Here is a 17,289-nt window from a genome sequence, read left to right as displayed (position 1 = left end):
CCATGTTCATGTGGCTGCTCTGTGTCACTTGCAGCAGGGGAGGATCAGGGCCGCAGCTTCTCAGGGCACACAGGGCTGTGAGTCAGTTTGTTGCCACCTGCTTCCAGTGTGAGGGAGTCTTGTGCCAGCTGGGCGTTAGCACTATAATACGACCAGACTGTCAGCCACTCAAGCACTCTCCTCTGGGCTACACCAGCCCTGCCTTTGCCCTGCAGGCTGACAATAGTCACATGCCAGCCCCTGTGTGCCTTCGAAGTGTCCCACTGGTCACTGGATACCCACAGAAATCCCAGATCCTCTGTTCCCAAAGGAACAATGTATCCCAGTTTTACCTTAGCCCACCGCTCCTGTAGCATGCACAGTTCTTGAGTTCAATCATAGTTAGGGCCCTTCCAAAATCACGGACCATTTTGGTCAATTTCACAGTCGTAGGATTTTAAAAATCATAAATGTCATGAGTTCAGCTATTTAAGTTAAGGTTATTGTAGGGGGTACTGTATTGTGATACTGCTGCCCTTACTTCTGCGCTGCTGCTGCTGCTGGTGGTGGCAGCGCTGCCTTCAGAGCTGGGCAGCTGGAGAGTGGCAGCTGCTGGCCGGGAGCCCAGCTCTGAAGGCAGAGTTGCTGCTAGCAGCAGCGCATAAGTAAAGATGGCATGGTATGGTATGGTATTGCCACCCTTACATCTGCGCTGCTGCCTGAAGAGTTGGGCCCTCAGTCAGTAGCCATCACTCTCTGGCCACCCAGCTCTGAAGGCCGAAGTAAGGGTGGCATGGTATGGTATGGTATGATAGCTGCTTTCAACTATCTGAAAGGGGGTTTCAAAGAAGATGGAGCTCGGCTGTTCTCAGTGGTAGCAGATGACAGAACAAGGAGCAATGGTCTCAAGTTGCAGTGGGGGAGGTTTAGGTTGGATATTAGGAAAAACTTTTTCACTCAGAGAGTGGTGAAGCCCTGGAATGGGTTACCTAGGGAGGTGGTGGAATCTCCTTCCTTAGAGGTTTTTAAGGTCAGGTTTGACAAAGCCCTGGCTGGGATGATTTAGTTGGGGATTGGTCCTGCTTTGAGCAGGGGGTTGGACTAGATACCTCCTGAGGTCCCTTCCAACCCTGATATTCTATGATTCTATGATTATCACCCTTACTTCTGCACTCTTGCTTGCGGGGCGCTGCTTTCAGAACTGGGTGCCCGGCCAACAGCTGCCACTCTCCGGCTGCCCAGCTCTGAAAGCAGCACAGTAGTAAGGGTGACAATACCACAATCCCCCTAATATAACATTGTGACCCCCCTGCAACTCCCTTTTGGGTCAGGACCTCCAATTTGAGAAACGCTGGTCTCCCCCATGAAATCTGTATAGTACAGGGTAAAAGCACACAGAAAACCAGATTTCAAGTGGGGAGACCAGATTTCACGATCCGTGACACATTTTTAATGGCCGTGAATTTGGTAGGGCCCTAATCATAGTGAAACAAAAGGGAATTAGTAAAAGAAAGACTAGAGATTCAATTGGAAACAAGTGTGAGTGATGGAAACAAATGGTTTCATATAAAACAAAATCATAAAACATGAACTAGGGTCTACACTTACTAATAGTTACCTTGCCTAGCTAACAGAGTAGAGTCTCACCCCAAAGTTCAGTCTTTTGCATCACTTGCTTGTCCGAATTAGCCAGGACCACTTCTTCCATGAACCATCCCCACTCATCCTATGATCTACTGAATCAGTCTTTTGTCTTTATTCACAGGCAGGGTCATTCCTTCATTGCTGTATTGTTCCTTTCCCCTTCCAAGTGGTTGGGAGGTTTATAGTTTGTCTTTAATGGTTTTCCATTGACTTTTCTGAGTTGGAGCAAGGCAGACAATTAAGCAATGCACGACATGATTGGCTAGCCAGGGAGGAGTGATAACTCCCTCCCACTTGACTGGGCATCCACTGAGACATATGTTCTCTAGTGACTCACTTTCATTCCAAGAGCTTAAGGGCACAAATTTTCAAGAGAGTGACATTATTCCTGAGATATTATGCTCAGGTCCTCTGCACCAGGGAATTCCACTCTGGCCACCACCCTACATGCAATGGGTGCACCAAGTGGAATCTGGCCACAGGGCCTCACTCTTAAAGCTCATCTGAAATAACCTCTAGCACAGCGGTTCTGAATTTACTTACTATTGTGGGCTGCATAGGGTGACCAGATGTCCCTATAAAATCAGGACAGGCCCAATATTTGGGGCTTTGTCTTATACAGGTGCCAATTACCCCCCACTCCCTGTTCTGATTTTTCACCCTCGCTATCTGGTCACCCTAAGGCCACATATGCAGCTCTCAATATGTTAATATGTGGGTCACATCCACACAGGGGCGGCTCTAGGCACCAGCAAACCAAGCTGTTGCCTAGGGCGGCCAAATCTAGGGGGCGGCAGGCTGGGCCGGTGGACCTGCCGCAGTCATGCCTGCGGGAGGTCCACCGGCCGCGGACGACGGACCTGCTGCAGGCATGACTGCGGAGGGCTCGTCCAGCGGCTCGGCTGGACCTCCGCAGGCATGACTGCGGCAGCTCAAGCGAGCCGCGGACCCGAACCGTCCGCAGCCGTGCCGCGGGAGGTTCGCTGTTCCCGCTCGGTGGAGCTCACGCAGTCATGCCTGCGGCAGGTCCGCTCGTCCCGGGGCTCCGGTGGACCTGCCGCGGGAGCTCAACCGGAGCCGCGGGAAGAGGGGACCCGCCGCGGGACCGAGGAAGGGCGGCGCAGCGCTCCGCGCTGCCTGGGGCAGCCTAATTTCTAGAGCCGCCCCTGCATCCACACAATATATATACTACCTGTACGGCCCTGAGGATGGCACGTGGGTTGCAGCTGTGGGCTGACTGGGCTGCAAGCAGCCTGTGGGCCGCGGGTTGAGAACCACTGGTCTGGTAGCACAGCACCCCTAGCACCATGCTGGAGGATTGGGGCTGATAGGGCTGAAGAGCCATCTATTGAATCACCGTTGCCATTTCCTATAGTATTCTGGGTTTTCCTTGGAGGTCTCCCCTCCTTGACTGACCTGGCACAAGTCTGCTTAGCTGGTGAGAGCTGAGTGTATTCCTGGCATGTAATTGTCTCCTCCTTCCAGATGAAAATATGGAATCCAGGATCCGAAAAGTTCTGAACACTACATACAAGAAGCTGACCAACTCTCTGTCCCAGGATAATATATCGGACGAGATTAAATATCTCAAGTGAGTCTGCAGCCCCATTTCTCCCTTAAAGCCTAATGATGGAGACACCACAGCCTACGCTCACATAGGGCTCCGCTTACCTGCTCCATGGACAGACCCATGTCGCAATGTGCAGATCTAGCTCTGAACTCCTGCATCTGCAGGGTTCTGGTGCAGGCCTGCGTCTAGATAGCACCATAGGAATTGACAAACTGGATCAGACCACGGTCCCTCTAGACCAGGGTCCTTTCTCTGACAGAGGCAGCACCAGCTGCTTCAGAGGAAAGTATAAGACCCCCCACAATTATGGGCTGTCCCTGCTGCAGGGACAGTTCATTCCCAAGCCCTGTAGAGCTGCTGGAAAAGAGAACACCACTGCAGATACCTTCCCCACATGGGTCTCCCCTCAGGGCTCCACGAGGAAATTCTGGCCGGGAGGCATCCCTAATAGTGCAGGTTCTATAGAATGTTGCTGCTCAGGAACCAAGGAGAAGCAAAGAGCTGGTATGATGGCTCAGGGCCTTTGTGCAGGCTTCTCTGGGCTTACGTGGCTCTCTGGGGATGCTCCCAGTTTGGGATTGGGCCCCACTGCCTTTTCCAGCCAGGGTGAACCCTGCCCCTGAACAGGATGACATGGCGAGAATAAGGCCAATTAGGGGTATGTCTACACTGCATTGTAAACCTGGGTCTGTGGGACCCAGGCCTAGAGAGTCGGTGTCTCCAAGCCTGCGCTTGTGCATCCACATGGCATTGTAAACCCAGGCTTACGATGGCTGGACCCAGGACTCACAACCGTGTTGACACGTCCGTACTGCACTACGCAGACCTGAGTCAGACCGGAAGGTGGTGCCTCAGTGCAAAGGTGTCCCCACAGCCAAACGTGGGGAGGGCATGGCTTTGGCTCCCTCAGCTCAGCAGGGCTCTCAGGCCACTCCTGGTGTCCAGGAACCTGGAAAGCCTCTCTGTTCTCAGGCCTGTCAGGGGGTTGGTAGGGGAACCCAGGCCCACCCACTCCACTGGGTTCCAGCTCAGGGCCCTCAAGCCAGACAAGGAGAGTCAGGGTTTGCTGATTCTGAGAGTACCCTGAGCTCCTTCCTGCCTTCCCTCGGGCCCCTGCAGGCTCTTCGGTCTGTTGGCGTGTTCGCCCCTTGCTGGGGTGTTCTCCCTGAGCAGCTCTCTAGTAGTCTGCTGCAGGAGTTCCTGTCTCCTGCCTGCTCACTGCTCTGTTAGCCACCCGCCTTCTGCCTCCCAGCCCTTTTATCCTCCCAGCTGCTCTTAGCCAGCCAATCAGCAGTGGCTGGCAGTGCCTGTATGGCTAGTGGGGGGTACATACACCCCATGACACAGACCTCCTGCTTCTAGGGGCGTATTCCAGGGTTCCTAGCCCCTCGCCAGCTGTAGCTGCTCTAGGTCTTGGTTCATGGTTTATGGCAGGAAAACTTGTCTGTCCATCCAGCCAAACCTTAACGATAGCGGAGCCTGATCCAGTGTTCATCTTGTTAGGCCTGAATAAAGATGTAGCACAAAACCAGTTGTGCCAACCTGACTAAAAATCAGGCTAGCAGAGGTCTCTGGGTAAACTCAGAGTGAAATACTGAAAAGCAGCATTGTCTTACAAAGCCCTGGGAAAGAGTAAGATAAGTGGGGGCGCTGGTGCCAGCTGTGTTGTGTTAAGACACAGTGTTTGAAGGACCGATAAGAAACACAAGCATCTCACAGTTCTGACTAACTCCCTGATTTAGTGTTCGGTGTGTTTTTAACTCCCTCACATTCCTAACCTTTGGCGCTTGTTGAGATATTAACAATTCAATATTGTAGAAACTAGGCATGCGTATATATTAAAAGGTGTCTAATTTCTAGTTGTTAGACAAAGGGGGTGGATTGCTCTAGTGAATGATTTATGACGTAATAAAACTGTCTATATAAGCTATACTAAGTTGTAAAGGGGGGGCTGGTTCTTTTCGGATACGAGCTGTTCTTTTACTGACACGTGCACTTGTCAATAAAGAACTTTTTATTGGACCTTGCTGGTGTTGCCTGGTCTCTCTGCGGTCAGACAACGAACTTCGCTGTTGGGGTCGAGTCCCCGACAATCTAAATCATTTTGGGGGTTGGGGAGAAGGGGAGTCTTTCCATTGCCTCCAGTGGGGCTGTATTTGTGAGGCAGGAAGCTACTGGCCCTTCCCAAATACGTGAATCTGTCTAACCCTCCCTCCCTCTCTCCTCCTTCTCAGGAACCGCCTCCTCACCTTGAAAGAAAAGTCTTCTCTGGACCCCATTTACATTGGGCTCTTTGGCAGCACCGGGGCTGGGAAGAGCTCGCTGCTCAATGCCATCATCGAGCAGGAGTTCTTCCTGCCAGTGTCGGGGAACCAAGCCTGCACCTCATGCATGGTGCAAGTCAGCAGCAGCCAGAGCAAAAACTACGAGGCAAAAATTCACCTTTTGTCACTACAGGCAAGTCTAATTCCTCAGCCTGGCACAGGGCCCGGGTGTGTTCTTTAGGACAGTCTCCTGCTGCAGGGTGTGCAGCCAGCCACAGCCCCTCCACAGGGTAACTCTGTCTTATGGAGAGGGCAGCTGGCTGCCTGGCCCAGAAGGCCCCTGCTGGCTGCTTCTTGTATTAAACCTCAGCTCTGCCTGATTGCCAAGGGCTCCAGGAAGGAATGAGTGTCCTCTGAGGACAGGGTTGGGGCTGGTTCTCTTAATGGGCCAGGAGGAGACAGGTGTAAGCAACAGCACTTCCCTCCCTGCTTTGCTTGTAGTTGTCCAGAGGGGAATCCTGTTGCTGGAACCACAGCTCGTTCGTCTGCTGCAGAAGCCAGGGAATCACTTGTGCTGCGTCTGCACTATAGCTCCCCACAGCTTCTCCTGCAGCACTGAGCCAGTTCCCAACTCCCATCCCCTGCCCTCTGCTCGGCACTGAAATAGCTCTGTAGTCCCTTTGATTGGAATGCTGTTACACCAATCCCACCCAGCCTGAGCTCTAGGCACCCCCATAGCTGCTGAAATCCACTGCCGCTGCCTGTACAACCCTAGTCAAATCCAGCCCCAACTCCTGCATTATTCTGTAGCAGCCTTGCCCAGCCCCCGCGCCGGCCCCCAAATGCCCAAGATAACAATGGCCTGTTTGCCCTGCTCTGCACTGGCAGGAATGGAAGGAGGAACTGAAGAATCTGGTGGAGCTTGTGCGGAAACCCAGAGAGGAGGAAGAAGAGGAGGAGGAAGGAGAGGGCGAGGATGATGTAGGTGAAGCTGTTCAAAAGCTTCGAGCGCTCTATGGGAGAGATGCTGAAACCAGATTTGCTGAAGACCTGTTGAGGGCAAAGCCACTAGTAAATATCCCTGCCGCAAATTGTATTCGCCTCGAGGGAGCGCAGGTGAGTGAGTGTGTGATCATAAATTCCAAATCCAGAAGACAGTTGTGAGTACAGAAAAGAACAGGTCAATCAATGGCTATTAGCTAAGGTGGTCAGGGACAAACCCCATGCTCTAAACCTCTGACTGCCAGAAATTGGGAGTGGACGGCAGGGGATGGATCACTAGATAAAGAGCCTTGTTCTGTTTACTCCTTCTGAAGCATCTGGCATTGGCTACTGTCCGAAGACCGGGTGGTGGGATAGATGGACCATTGATCTGACCCAGTGTGGCCGTTCTTATGTCAGGGAGATGGGTGGAGAGGGTGAGGCCAGAGCAGGAGGAGGCTGGGGAAGGGCCGGGATGGGGAGGGAGGTGCTAGAGCCAGGGGAGGGAGTCTGAGCAGTTGGGCTCAGTCCCAGTTTCAGACAGTGAAGGCGGGGGAGAGGTGGGGAGGAGAAGCAGGGAAGTGTTGCTTCTTGCCAATGGCTAAACCAATCCCTCATCGTTTTTCCGGTGATATCGCTTTAAAGTTTTGCAATATGTAAGTCATCAACCCTGAACAATTATATAAGTTCTGCATGGGTGTGTGAATCCTGCTGCACTAATTAGGGCAGTGATGCTCAAACTATTTACCAGCCAGTCATGCTTTTGTCAGAGGAACAAAAGTAGGAGGGGAGAGAGTCAAGACAGTGACAGGAAGTGGGTGACTGGGCATTTCCCTGTCTTGGGGTGAGGAGAGGATGAGTGGCTAGGGAGAGGTGTACACTGAAGTCTGACTTTTCCAACCTGAAATTATTATACACACAATGACTAAGGCGTAAAGGGGAGTTAAAAGGTCAAAAGACAAACTAAAAAACAGGATTTGGTGGTTTTTAAAATCACCAGAAAGAGTCAAAGTTGGCAGTACGGCAGTGGGCCGTGTGATAGACACACCCGAGCTAGCTTTGAGCCAGTTAGCTCATATACCAATAGCAGAAAAGCTGTGGCAGCTGTACAAGCCCACCCAGAACCCTGGCTAATTACTCGGGCAGCCACCCTGCACAGACGTCCAGGCTACTGCAGCTTCACTGCTACCTAGATCAAAGCCAGCTCGGGTACATCTCCATGTGCTGCAATCATACCCCTCTGCCCCCCTTCGCAGTGCAGACATACCCCTTTAAGGAAAGGCGGTAGCATTTAAATTCAGCAGCTGCCTCTTTCACCTGTACATTGAGCTACAAATGAGCTTTGCCGGCTGTGGATGGGTTTTTCCAGAGAACTTGGAATAGGCCAAACTCAGGGCAAAACTGTCTCCCCCGCATGAATCTATTGTGGGATTCCCCACAGAGATTACCCCAGTCTGTCCCACTGAGGGAATGAACTCCGCCTGCCCCATCCCACTCCTCCACACCCCTGGTAGGAAGGCAGCTCCCATGCTGCCACCTAGAGCTCGGCAACATTTCCTCCCCAAACAAATGTCCAGTTGGAAAATGTGGGTTAGTTGAAGTCTAAATGTTAGGCAGCAAAATGTCAATTGTAACTGATATTCTGATTTTTTCCGCTCAGAGACATCAAACCAACAATACTTTGTGGCGAATCATCACTTTGAAACAATTGTTTTGCTTTGTTTCAATTTAAAAATGTCATCGTGGCTTTGGGATTTTCAAGGGTTTTCCTGCCTTTCTCTTCCCAAAATTCAAGTGGGGATTTTCCCTGAGGAACTGACCACAGGGAACATTTCTGCTTTTCTGATTAGCTCTACTGCCAGCCATGCAGAGGCAGCTGTAACCCTCTGCCCCCAGCATCCCACCTCCTTGCCCCGTTCCCTAGCCACAGCCATTCCCAGGGATTTATGGGGGATGCTGGAGAAAGTTAATCAGGCCTCAGGCTACAGTGACTCTCTCATGTGTCCTCTGCAGTACCAGAGAGGGAGATTCTGTGCTTCCACCGTGCTGTTTATCTCATGTGAAAGCTCTATCAGAATTGGAAAGAGGCTAGACTTCCTGGGCTCTATTCCCAGCTCAGACAATGACTCACTGAGTGTTCTTGCTTGTCCCGGCCCCTCAGTTTCCTCCTCTCTAAAATGGTAGGGAATGAAACTTAGTCTCACAGCACCCCCAGGTGGCAGATGGTTCAATTAATTTTACAGTTCACTGATGACTTTGAGGTCCTATCACCATGGAGGGGCAGAGTTTGGTTTATTTATCGTGTTTCAGGCAAAAGAACTCTCTGACAAACTGGACCCTTATGTGCGGTGTCGAAGTGACAAGGATGAGGAGGAGCCAGCACTGGATGAAGAGAAAGCCAAGATGCGACTGTGGCCACTAATCAAATATGTGGAAGTGACGATTCCGAAGTCCGACATGATTCCGGAAGGTGTCGTATTTATGGATGTTCCTGGGACAGGAGATTACCACAGCAAAAGGGACGAAATGTGGAAAGAGGTGACTCACCAGCTCCGTGATGTGTGGGAGAAAATGTTGATATGTTATTTGGCTGGAAAGCATTTAACCATTGGTTCTAATGTTACTATTCCAGTGTAACGAAGGAAGGAAAGCTCTAGAGAGGGCAGTGAGCTCTGTGGCCTGGGGAAGGCCTGGGCAAGGTTTTAGCAGAACAAAACCGCATCCACACTGTACAGTGAGGGGGCAACCCTGATATTAGCTAACGGTGCTTCCCAGCTTGGATCCATTGCTGCTCCTGGATTCCTGTAGCATCAAGGCCCCAGAGCACCTTTCTCTAACCGCTCTTCACTAGGAGACTGAGGCTTCTCCTCAGAAGTGCAGACCCTGCACTGATCAGCTCGACCTTTATCTTCTCTGCACTAGGGCTATCCCACAGAATGTCTACGCAGCAATTCAACACCCGCAGCTGGCCTGTCAGCTGACTCAGGCTCGGGCTCTGGGGCTGTAAAATTGCTGTGTTGATGTTCCAGCTTGGGCTGGAGCCTGGGCTCCGGGACCCTCCCTCCCCCATGGTGTTTAATTGCTGGGTAGGCATAGCCCTAGCGGTCAGCTCAGAACCTCCAGCTAGCACAGTCCTGAGTGGCACACAGCTGAGGGGCTCGAGCTAGGGCAGGGGTCGGCAACCTATGGCACGTGTGCCAAAGGCGGCACGCAAGCTAGTTTCAGTGGCACTCACTCTGCCCGGGTCCTGGCCACCGGGCCGGAGGGCTCTGCATTTTAATTTAATTTTAAATGAAGCTCCTTAAACATTTAAACCTTATTTACTTTACATGCAACAATTGTTTAGTTATATATTATAGACTTATAGAAATGTTACAATGTATGATTGGCATGCGAAACCTTACATTAGAATGAATAAATGAAGACTCGGCACAGCACTTCTGAAAGGTCGCCTACCCCTGAGCTAGGAGCTCAAGTCTGCAAATTGCTGGCACAATCCTGCAGAGACTGAGCACTCTGCACTGCCATTGCAGTCAGCGGGGAATCCAGGGTGCTCGGCATGTCTCAGGATCGAGCCTGGCTGCCTCTTTGCTTCCAGATATAATCCTCCCTCTCTCTCTCTTTCTCCTTAAGAGCATCAATAAATGTTCAGTCATCTGGATTATCAGCGACATCGAACAAGTTGTGTGGGGCAAAGCCCACGAAGTGCTGCTGACAGAGAGCATCAAAGCTTACCAAGGCGGGATGTGCAGTGACATCGCCCTGGTGGTCACCAAGTCTGATAAGCTGCAGCTGGAGGAATACCGGAGGTAGTAGAATAGACTATCCCTGGGCTTCAGGGACTGAGAGAGTCCTTCCCTTTAGAGACTTAGAGTGTGTCTGCCTGTCTTCCTCCTGCAGCTCCTCCTTCTAGCTACCCCCTAGTCCATGTTCACCTATCAGCTTCTGAAGCATCTACCATTTGTTCTGGCTGGTGGTTTCTGACTGCAGTGTCTCAACAATACCAGTGGTTCTCAAACATATATGATCGTGCCCCCCTTCTTTGTGTCTAGTAGTAATTTACGCCCCCCCTTCCCACACAAGTACATATAGAGATAAAAAATAAACCAACCTGCAACTCACTAAATATTGAAAACAGTGAGGCATTGATTCAGACAGACCCAACGATCCCTTGTAATAAGAACTAAAGCAAAACTGTGATGATGTTTACAACTAAATGCACACACTGCTTCCTAGCAAATGGGTTAATGTACAGATGGCAACGACTTTGTATAATGCTAGGCAAGCTGAACAGAAATCCACCAAAATGCACAGCATCATCCGAGGACCTGATATGTCTGGAGGAATCAGCGTTGCTAGTTGTTCATTGCTGTGGGTAAAATGTGTGCAGTAAGGTGTTTTTTCCCTAAAGCATCTTGCACCTCCCCAGAATACATTCCCCCTCCGGCACAGTTTGAGAACCTCTGGTCTAGAGAGGATGAAAGTGTAGGTATTTGTGTGTGTAACACTGTGCCCCGGGACGCTCGGCAGCAGGAACTGAACCTGAGATCTCAGGATTTAAACACATGAGCCTCTACTGCCTGAGCTAAAAGACCTGCTCTGTAAGCCAAGGCTACAGCAAGCTACTGCACCCCCATGGCGCTGTCTGCACGGCCCTCGGGGGTGAGACTGCAGCACATGTAGCCACACCCCTGCTCGCTCTGAGCTAGCTAGCTCAGGTGCCAATAGCAGTGAAGCCACTGCAGCATGGGCTAGCTGCCCAAGTACACACCCAGGCTCCCCGGGGGCTGTATTTGGCACCTAGTGTGTGCCACAGCCTGTGCTGCCATGGCCTAGCTGCTAGGATGGACTATAAGCAGTGGTGAGCTCCTGCCGGTTTGCACCGGTTCACAAGAACCAGTTGTTAAATTTAGAAGCCTTTTTAGAACTGGTTGTTCCAGGACAACCAATTCTAAAAAGCTTTTAAATTTAACAAAGGCTTGGGCAGCTTTCCACCCGGCCCCCAGCCCCAGTTCATCTCCCCCTCTCCCCTGAATGCTCTGCCCTCCTCCTCCTCCCCTTCCCCTGCTTCCCGCGAATCGAATGTTCGCGGGAAGCCTGAAACAAGCAGCAGGCAGGTAAACCGGGGGCGGGGCAGGACGGCGTGCGCGGCCCAGTCCGCTCCACCTGAGTGGCTCCCCCGGCCCCAGCCGAGCACCCCAGCCCGGTCCCAGCCAAGCACTACCGGACTCGGGCTGGTCCCGGCTGAGCGGCTCGGACCCGGCCCAGCTCGGGCCCTACGGCTCCGGTCCCGGTGCCTGCCAAGCGGCTCCGGCCCGGCCCGGGGAGTCGGGCCCCGCAGCTCTGGTCCCAGTGCCGACTGAGCAGCTCCAGCCCGGCCAAACAGCCAGGGATGGCTCCCCAAACAGCCAGGGATGGCCTGGCCAACACCCCCTATCCGACCCCCCCTGCTTCTCGCCCCTTGACAGCCCCCCCGGGACTTCTACCCCATCCAATTCCCTGTCCCCTGACGGCCCCCACAGGACTCTTGTCCCATCCATCCGCCATGCTCCCAGTCCCCTGACTGCCCCCGGACTCCCTGCCCTGACTGCCCCCTGCCATCCCATCCAACCCCTCCTTTCATTCCTGACTGCCCCCCACCGGATTCCTGCCCCCATGTTCCCTGCCCTCTGACCGCTCTGACTCCTATCCACACCCCCGCCCCCTGTCCACTACCCCAAACTCCCCTGCCCCCTTACTGCGCTGCCTGGAGCACCGGTGGCTGGCGGCGCTACAGCCACGCTGCCCAGAGCACCAGGACAGGATGCCATGCCACCGCACAGCACAGAGCACTGGGTCAGGCCGCGGCTCTGCAGCTGCACTTCCCCAGGAGTTCATAGCCCCGCCGACCAGAGCGTTGAACCATCAGTGGGTATGTGTGTCACAGGGGATTTAGGAAGAAACAGGCCATGGGATGAACTGTATTGCAAATGACTCTACAATAAGCCAGCCACCTTCACTCACCACCACACTGATCAGTGCTTACAAGTCCCCCATATGTGAAATACACTTAGGGCCCATCACTCGAAGAAGAGGATGTTACTTACGGTACCTGGAGGTTCTCTGAGATGTGTGGTCCCTAGCTGTGTTCCACTACCTGCCCTCCTGTCCTTCTGCTTCAGACTTCACCCCAGTGCAGTAAGAGGAGGAACTGGAGTAGTGCTGAGCTGCACTGCCCCTTACACTCTCAGTCAGGAGCACAAAAGGACATACCACACATGCAGGTCAACAGACACTGCTTGGAAAAAATCAGGACTCAAGTGCATGGCGTGGATGTACACCTATGTGTGGAATACATCTAGGGACCTCCAGTACAGTATGTAACCTCTTATTTCAAGAGCTCTGGCCTCTTGAATCCCCTAAGTGATCTGTCATTTAGGGGTTTGCTCCCCCTCTCTTTATAGTCCAGTAAGCCTTTGAAATGTATTCCCACATAAGGTTCCTTTCCCCTGCTGGGTGTGGCTGCCAGTCTGTCTGGTGTAGATTCCAGGCTGTCTTCTCCCTTGCTGGTGATTTTTACAATGCAAATGATCTCTTCCTGCAACCTCAAATATAATTGAATTGGACCCACCTGGTCTGAGATGTCGGCCTCTTTCCTTTGTCTGGAGAAAACTTATCAGTTTCCCCTGACATGCCTGGTTTACACACATTTTAGTCACATATTTCCTGCCCATCTGTAAAGTTCTTTGTGGGTTGACCATACGTATGTATATAACGCAAGAATATTAATGATATATTACAAGCCACCTTTTGGATATATATCATGATGACAGTGTGTGAGGTGTAGCGAGTATGTCAGATCTGACATGAGTTGCGAACCACCAATTCACTTCTGTGTCACAGGGGGTTAGGAAGAAACAGGTCATTCTATGGTTGCTTTCTACAGTGATTCTTGCACCTTCCATTGAAACATCTGGTGTTGGCCACTGCCAGAGACAGGATGCTGAGCTAGATGGACCTTGGGTTTGATCCAGTCTGCAATACTTATGAACATGCTAAAGCCCATTTCCTACTTTCCAGACTGTGTATTGTCACCTTCCCATAACCCCCTGCACGTAGTCATGTGCAAGGGGCATGATAGGATTTTTGATGTTTGCCAAACCTGATTAAATGTGTAATTTTAATTCTTTTCCAGGGAAAGAAAAGAGAAACACGTGAGTATTTGCAGACTTTAAAAAAAATAAGTTATAGTCTTAAAAATGAACTCTCCATCAACAATAATGAGAGGTCTTATCTTCTAAAGATGGAGGTTACCCACTAGGGCTGCTAAATACAATGGGGTGTACCTGTAAGAGGAGCTGCAGGGTTAATTTATAGTATCTAGGGGCCCAGTCCAGGTATCACCTGCTCACCCTACACATGTGAGCCCCCCATTCACTTTGGGTGGGTAAGACAAAGACAGTTTAGCCCACAATCAGTATAAAATTACAAGAGCTATCGGCATTTGTAGTTCAGGGAGGAAGTTGATCATTAGCTGGAATGGGGTAAATATCCTAAGAGAGGCCTGGTGCAGTGACATGAGAGCCACGAAGTCCCTTGTTCTCCTCCCATCTCTGTAACAGACTCCTTGTGTGTCCTTGGGCTAGTCACTTAACCTCTGTGTCCCTTAGGTTCTCCAGCTGTAAAACTGGAGCAATAAGACAGTCCCTATGCATGGGAGCCCTGAGAAATGCATGGAGTGAAAATTACAGATGCAGGCATTGTTATACTGACCCATGAAGAGAAGGGAGTTACTTCACAAGTAGACTTTTAATCATTTTTGTTGTTCTTCTCTGGACTTTCTCCAATTTGTCCACATCTTTCCTGAAATGTGGTGCCCAGCACTAGACACAATACTCCAGCTGAGGCCTTATAAGTGCTGAGTAGAGGAGAATAATTACTTCTCGTCTTTCTTACAACACCCCTGCCATTATATCCCAGAATGATCACTTTTTTTGCATCGGTGTTACACTGTTGACTCATATTTAGCTTGTGATCCACTATGACCCCCCAGATCCCTTTCCGCAGTGCTCCTTCCGAGGCAGTCATTTCCCATTCTGTATGTGTGAAACTGATTGTTCCTTCCTAAGTGGAGTATTTTGCATTTGTCCTTATTGAATTTCATCCTATTCACTTCAGACCATTTCTCCATGTAAGCGGGGGAATGGTCCCGCCATTGTGGGGGAACTTTCCTGGCTTTTACACTGCCCCAGTGGAATTAGCTACCCAAAGGATCTGAGTCCTCGCTCCAGCTCCCTTTACCCGCAGGCCGGCCTGACCCGGGGGATTCCCCTTCCACTCTCCTGGGTGGCAGAGTCCTCGTAACCCCGACAAGGCTGGGCCCAGCATTCCTGGGGGGCTTGACCCCTGATCTTTTCATGGTCACTTAGGGCAGGGGCTAGGGAGTCCCCACTCCGGGGTGCTCTCTCTGCACTGGATGCTTCCCTGATCCACTGATCGCTGCATAGAGCTCAAAGCAAATATAATTTATTAAACAGCAACTGATTAAAACAATGAGGGGAAAATGGGAAAGGTTAAAGGAAAACCCGTCACCCGCCCTGTGGGCACAGAGGAACCACAACCAGCATCGCTGGAACATCAGGGCAGCTCAGTCTGTTCCTCACCCATCCCAGGCCCTGGCCGTGCCGCAGGGATGCTGCGGGTTGGACACTTGCTCTGGCAGTGGCCACACGCCCTCAGGCTCTAGGAGGCAGGGCCCTGCTTCCCAGCGTCGCCCCCGCCCCGTCGGGGTTACGATCCCCTCCCCCCCCCAAGTCTGGCCTGCCAGGCCTCTTGGCCGGGAGCATCTCCTTGCACTGAGCCTGCTGCCCAGGGCCCCCCTCGCTCTCTCCAGCCGTTCCCTGCACCCGCTCTGGCCTGCTCCAGCCCCAGCCTGCCTCTGCGCGGCTGCTCTGCCTCCAGCTCAGCTCTCTGAGCTGCTCCTCTGCCACTCTGGCTCTGGCCAGCGCGGCTCAGCTTCCCAACCCATCTCTGGCTGCTGCTCTCCCCTTAGCTCAGCCCCGCTCGCCTCAGGCAGCTCCCCTCACACGGAGGACGGGACTCTGGCCTCCTAGCTCTCTCATTGGCCGGCCTGCCCTGTCAATCAGGCTGACATGGAGCATTGGCCTCTTCCCATTGGCCGTGGGGACCATCAGTCTCAGGATCCTGATTTCTTCTTCGAGTGATTGCTCATATCCATTCCAGATAGGTGTATGCGCGCCGCGTGCACTTTCGTCGGAAGACTTTTACCCTAGCAACCCCAGTGGGTCAGCTGAGCGCCCCCTGGAGTGGCACCATAACAGCACCGCATATATACCTCAGCCGACCCACCCGACCCTCAGTTCCTTCTTACCGCCCGTGTCGGTCGTTGGAACAGCGGAGTGCAGCTTGCCTGACCTCTGTTTCCCTAGCTTCCTCATAGTTTCTCTGTAAAAAATTGTACATAGTTTCTATCTTAGTTTAAGTTTTCTTGTTTTTCATAGTTTAAAATCAATTTAGTGTAGATAGTTAGCGGGTTAGGGGATTAGCCCCACCCGCACCCGAGACCGGAGCGTATGCCCGGCTCCCCAGGTTTCAAGCCGTGCTCGGCCTGCCGCAGGCCTATGCCACAGGGGATCCTCATAGCTCCTGTTTAAAGTGCTTAGGAGAGTCGCACTTATCTACTAAGTGCCCAATTTGCAAAGCCTTTAAGCCTCGCACTACGAGGGAGAGAGACATTCGGCTGAAACAGCTCCTAATGGAGGCAGCCTTAACCCCTCCGGCCGCGGCACCGCCAGCTGCGCCGAAAGACTCTCGCAGCACCGCCACGGCGCCGGGCCACTCTGCGGTGCCACCAAAACCGTCATCGGCACCGAAACCGGCCCAGAGACGTTCTCTCTTGCCGAGGGCGAAGAAAGGAAAGGCCGCTGCCTCCACGGCACCGCCGGCTCCGAAGCCACAGAGTGCGCCCTGTCCGGATCGCCCGGCACCAAAACCTGCCGCGGCACCGGCTCCTCTGCCGCAGACGCTTCTGCCGGCACCGGCGACTCCGGCCCCCGAGAGGCCGTCGAGCCCGGCACCTGTAGCCTCCCCGGCTCCGGCCGCGGTTGAGATGCCACTGCCATCAACGCCTGAGACCTTCGAGGCGGCACGGAACCTCATTGCACTGACAGAACCGGTTGTGCCACCGCCCCCGGCGCCGCCAGTGCGGGCGCCCCGCTCTATGGGCAAGCCGTCCATGTTCAGGCCATCTGCTGGCACCGACGCTGACCGGCACCGATCCTGTTCCCGTTCTCGACGCCGATCCCGTTCCCGCTCTCGGCGCCGATCTCGATCCGGCCGTCGATCACACCGCCGCTCGCAGTCCCGGCACCGCTCGACCACGCGGCACCGGTCGGACTCGCGGCACCGGTCAGATTCTAGATTTCCGACCCGTCACTCCCGGCACCAGTCCAGTTCCCGGTACCGCTATGGCCGCCGCTACTCGCGGAGTCGCTCCCGGCACCGATCGTGGAGATCCCGCTCGACCTCCCGGCACCGCACCGGTCGCAGGTCCCATTCTCGCTCCTGCTCTCGGTACCGAGAGGCCTCCCGGCACCGTTCACCACAAAGGCGGCAGATGAGGTCGGTAGGCACTTCAGCGGAAGGCTTATCTGCTCCTCCTTGGCCCTCGCGACACGCTTCAGCCTCCTCACACGCCGACAGCTACTATGTCGATGACCACGACTCTCAGGTCCCTTCGGGAGTTTTCCGGCAATCCCATCCTGCGGACCAGGACCCAAATCAGTGGGGTTATTGGACTCCTTGGGCCTACCACCAAAGCCAAGGCCCTCCTGTGCCTCCTATGCGCACTGT

The 17,289-nt window shown here is 52.9% G+C and overlaps 2 protein-coding genes across 2 annotated transcripts in view; both read left to right on the top strand.

Moving 5' to 3' along the window:
* The window catches only part of LOC120393801 (nuclear GTPase SLIP-GC-like), a 303,315-nt gene that overhangs the window by 108,260 nt on the left and 177,766 nt on the right, over window positions 1–17,289 (top strand). The window lies entirely within an intron of this gene.
* The window catches only part of LOC120393802 (nuclear GTPase SLIP-GC-like), a 105,485-nt gene that overhangs the window by 24,979 nt on the left and 63,217 nt on the right, over window positions 1–17,289 (top strand). Inside the window, exons 5-10 of the mRNA XM_039518291.1 lie at window positions 3,109–3,214; window positions 5,428–5,650; window positions 6,346–6,573; window positions 8,749–8,976; window positions 10,072–10,247; window positions 13,613–13,631. Of these exons, the coding sequence (XP_039374225.1) occupies window positions 3,109–3,214; window positions 5,428–5,650; window positions 6,346–6,573; window positions 8,749–8,976; window positions 10,072–10,247; window positions 13,613–13,631 (980 nt within the window). The remainder of the gene's footprint in view (window positions 1–3,108; window positions 3,215–5,427; window positions 5,651–6,345; window positions 6,574–8,748; window positions 8,977–10,071; window positions 10,248–13,612; window positions 13,632–17,289) is intronic.

Source organism: Mauremys reevesii, unplaced genomic scaffold, assembly GCF_016161935.1.
Source record: "Mauremys reevesii isolate NIE-2019 unplaced genomic scaffold, ASM1616193v1 Contig31, whole genome shotgun sequence".
Classification (NCBI taxonomy): Eukaryota; Metazoa; Chordata; order Testudines; family Geoemydidae; genus Mauremys; species Mauremys reevesii.
The sequence above is the reverse complement of the archived record's forward strand: the minus strand, read 5'-3'. Positions and strand labels throughout refer to the sequence as shown.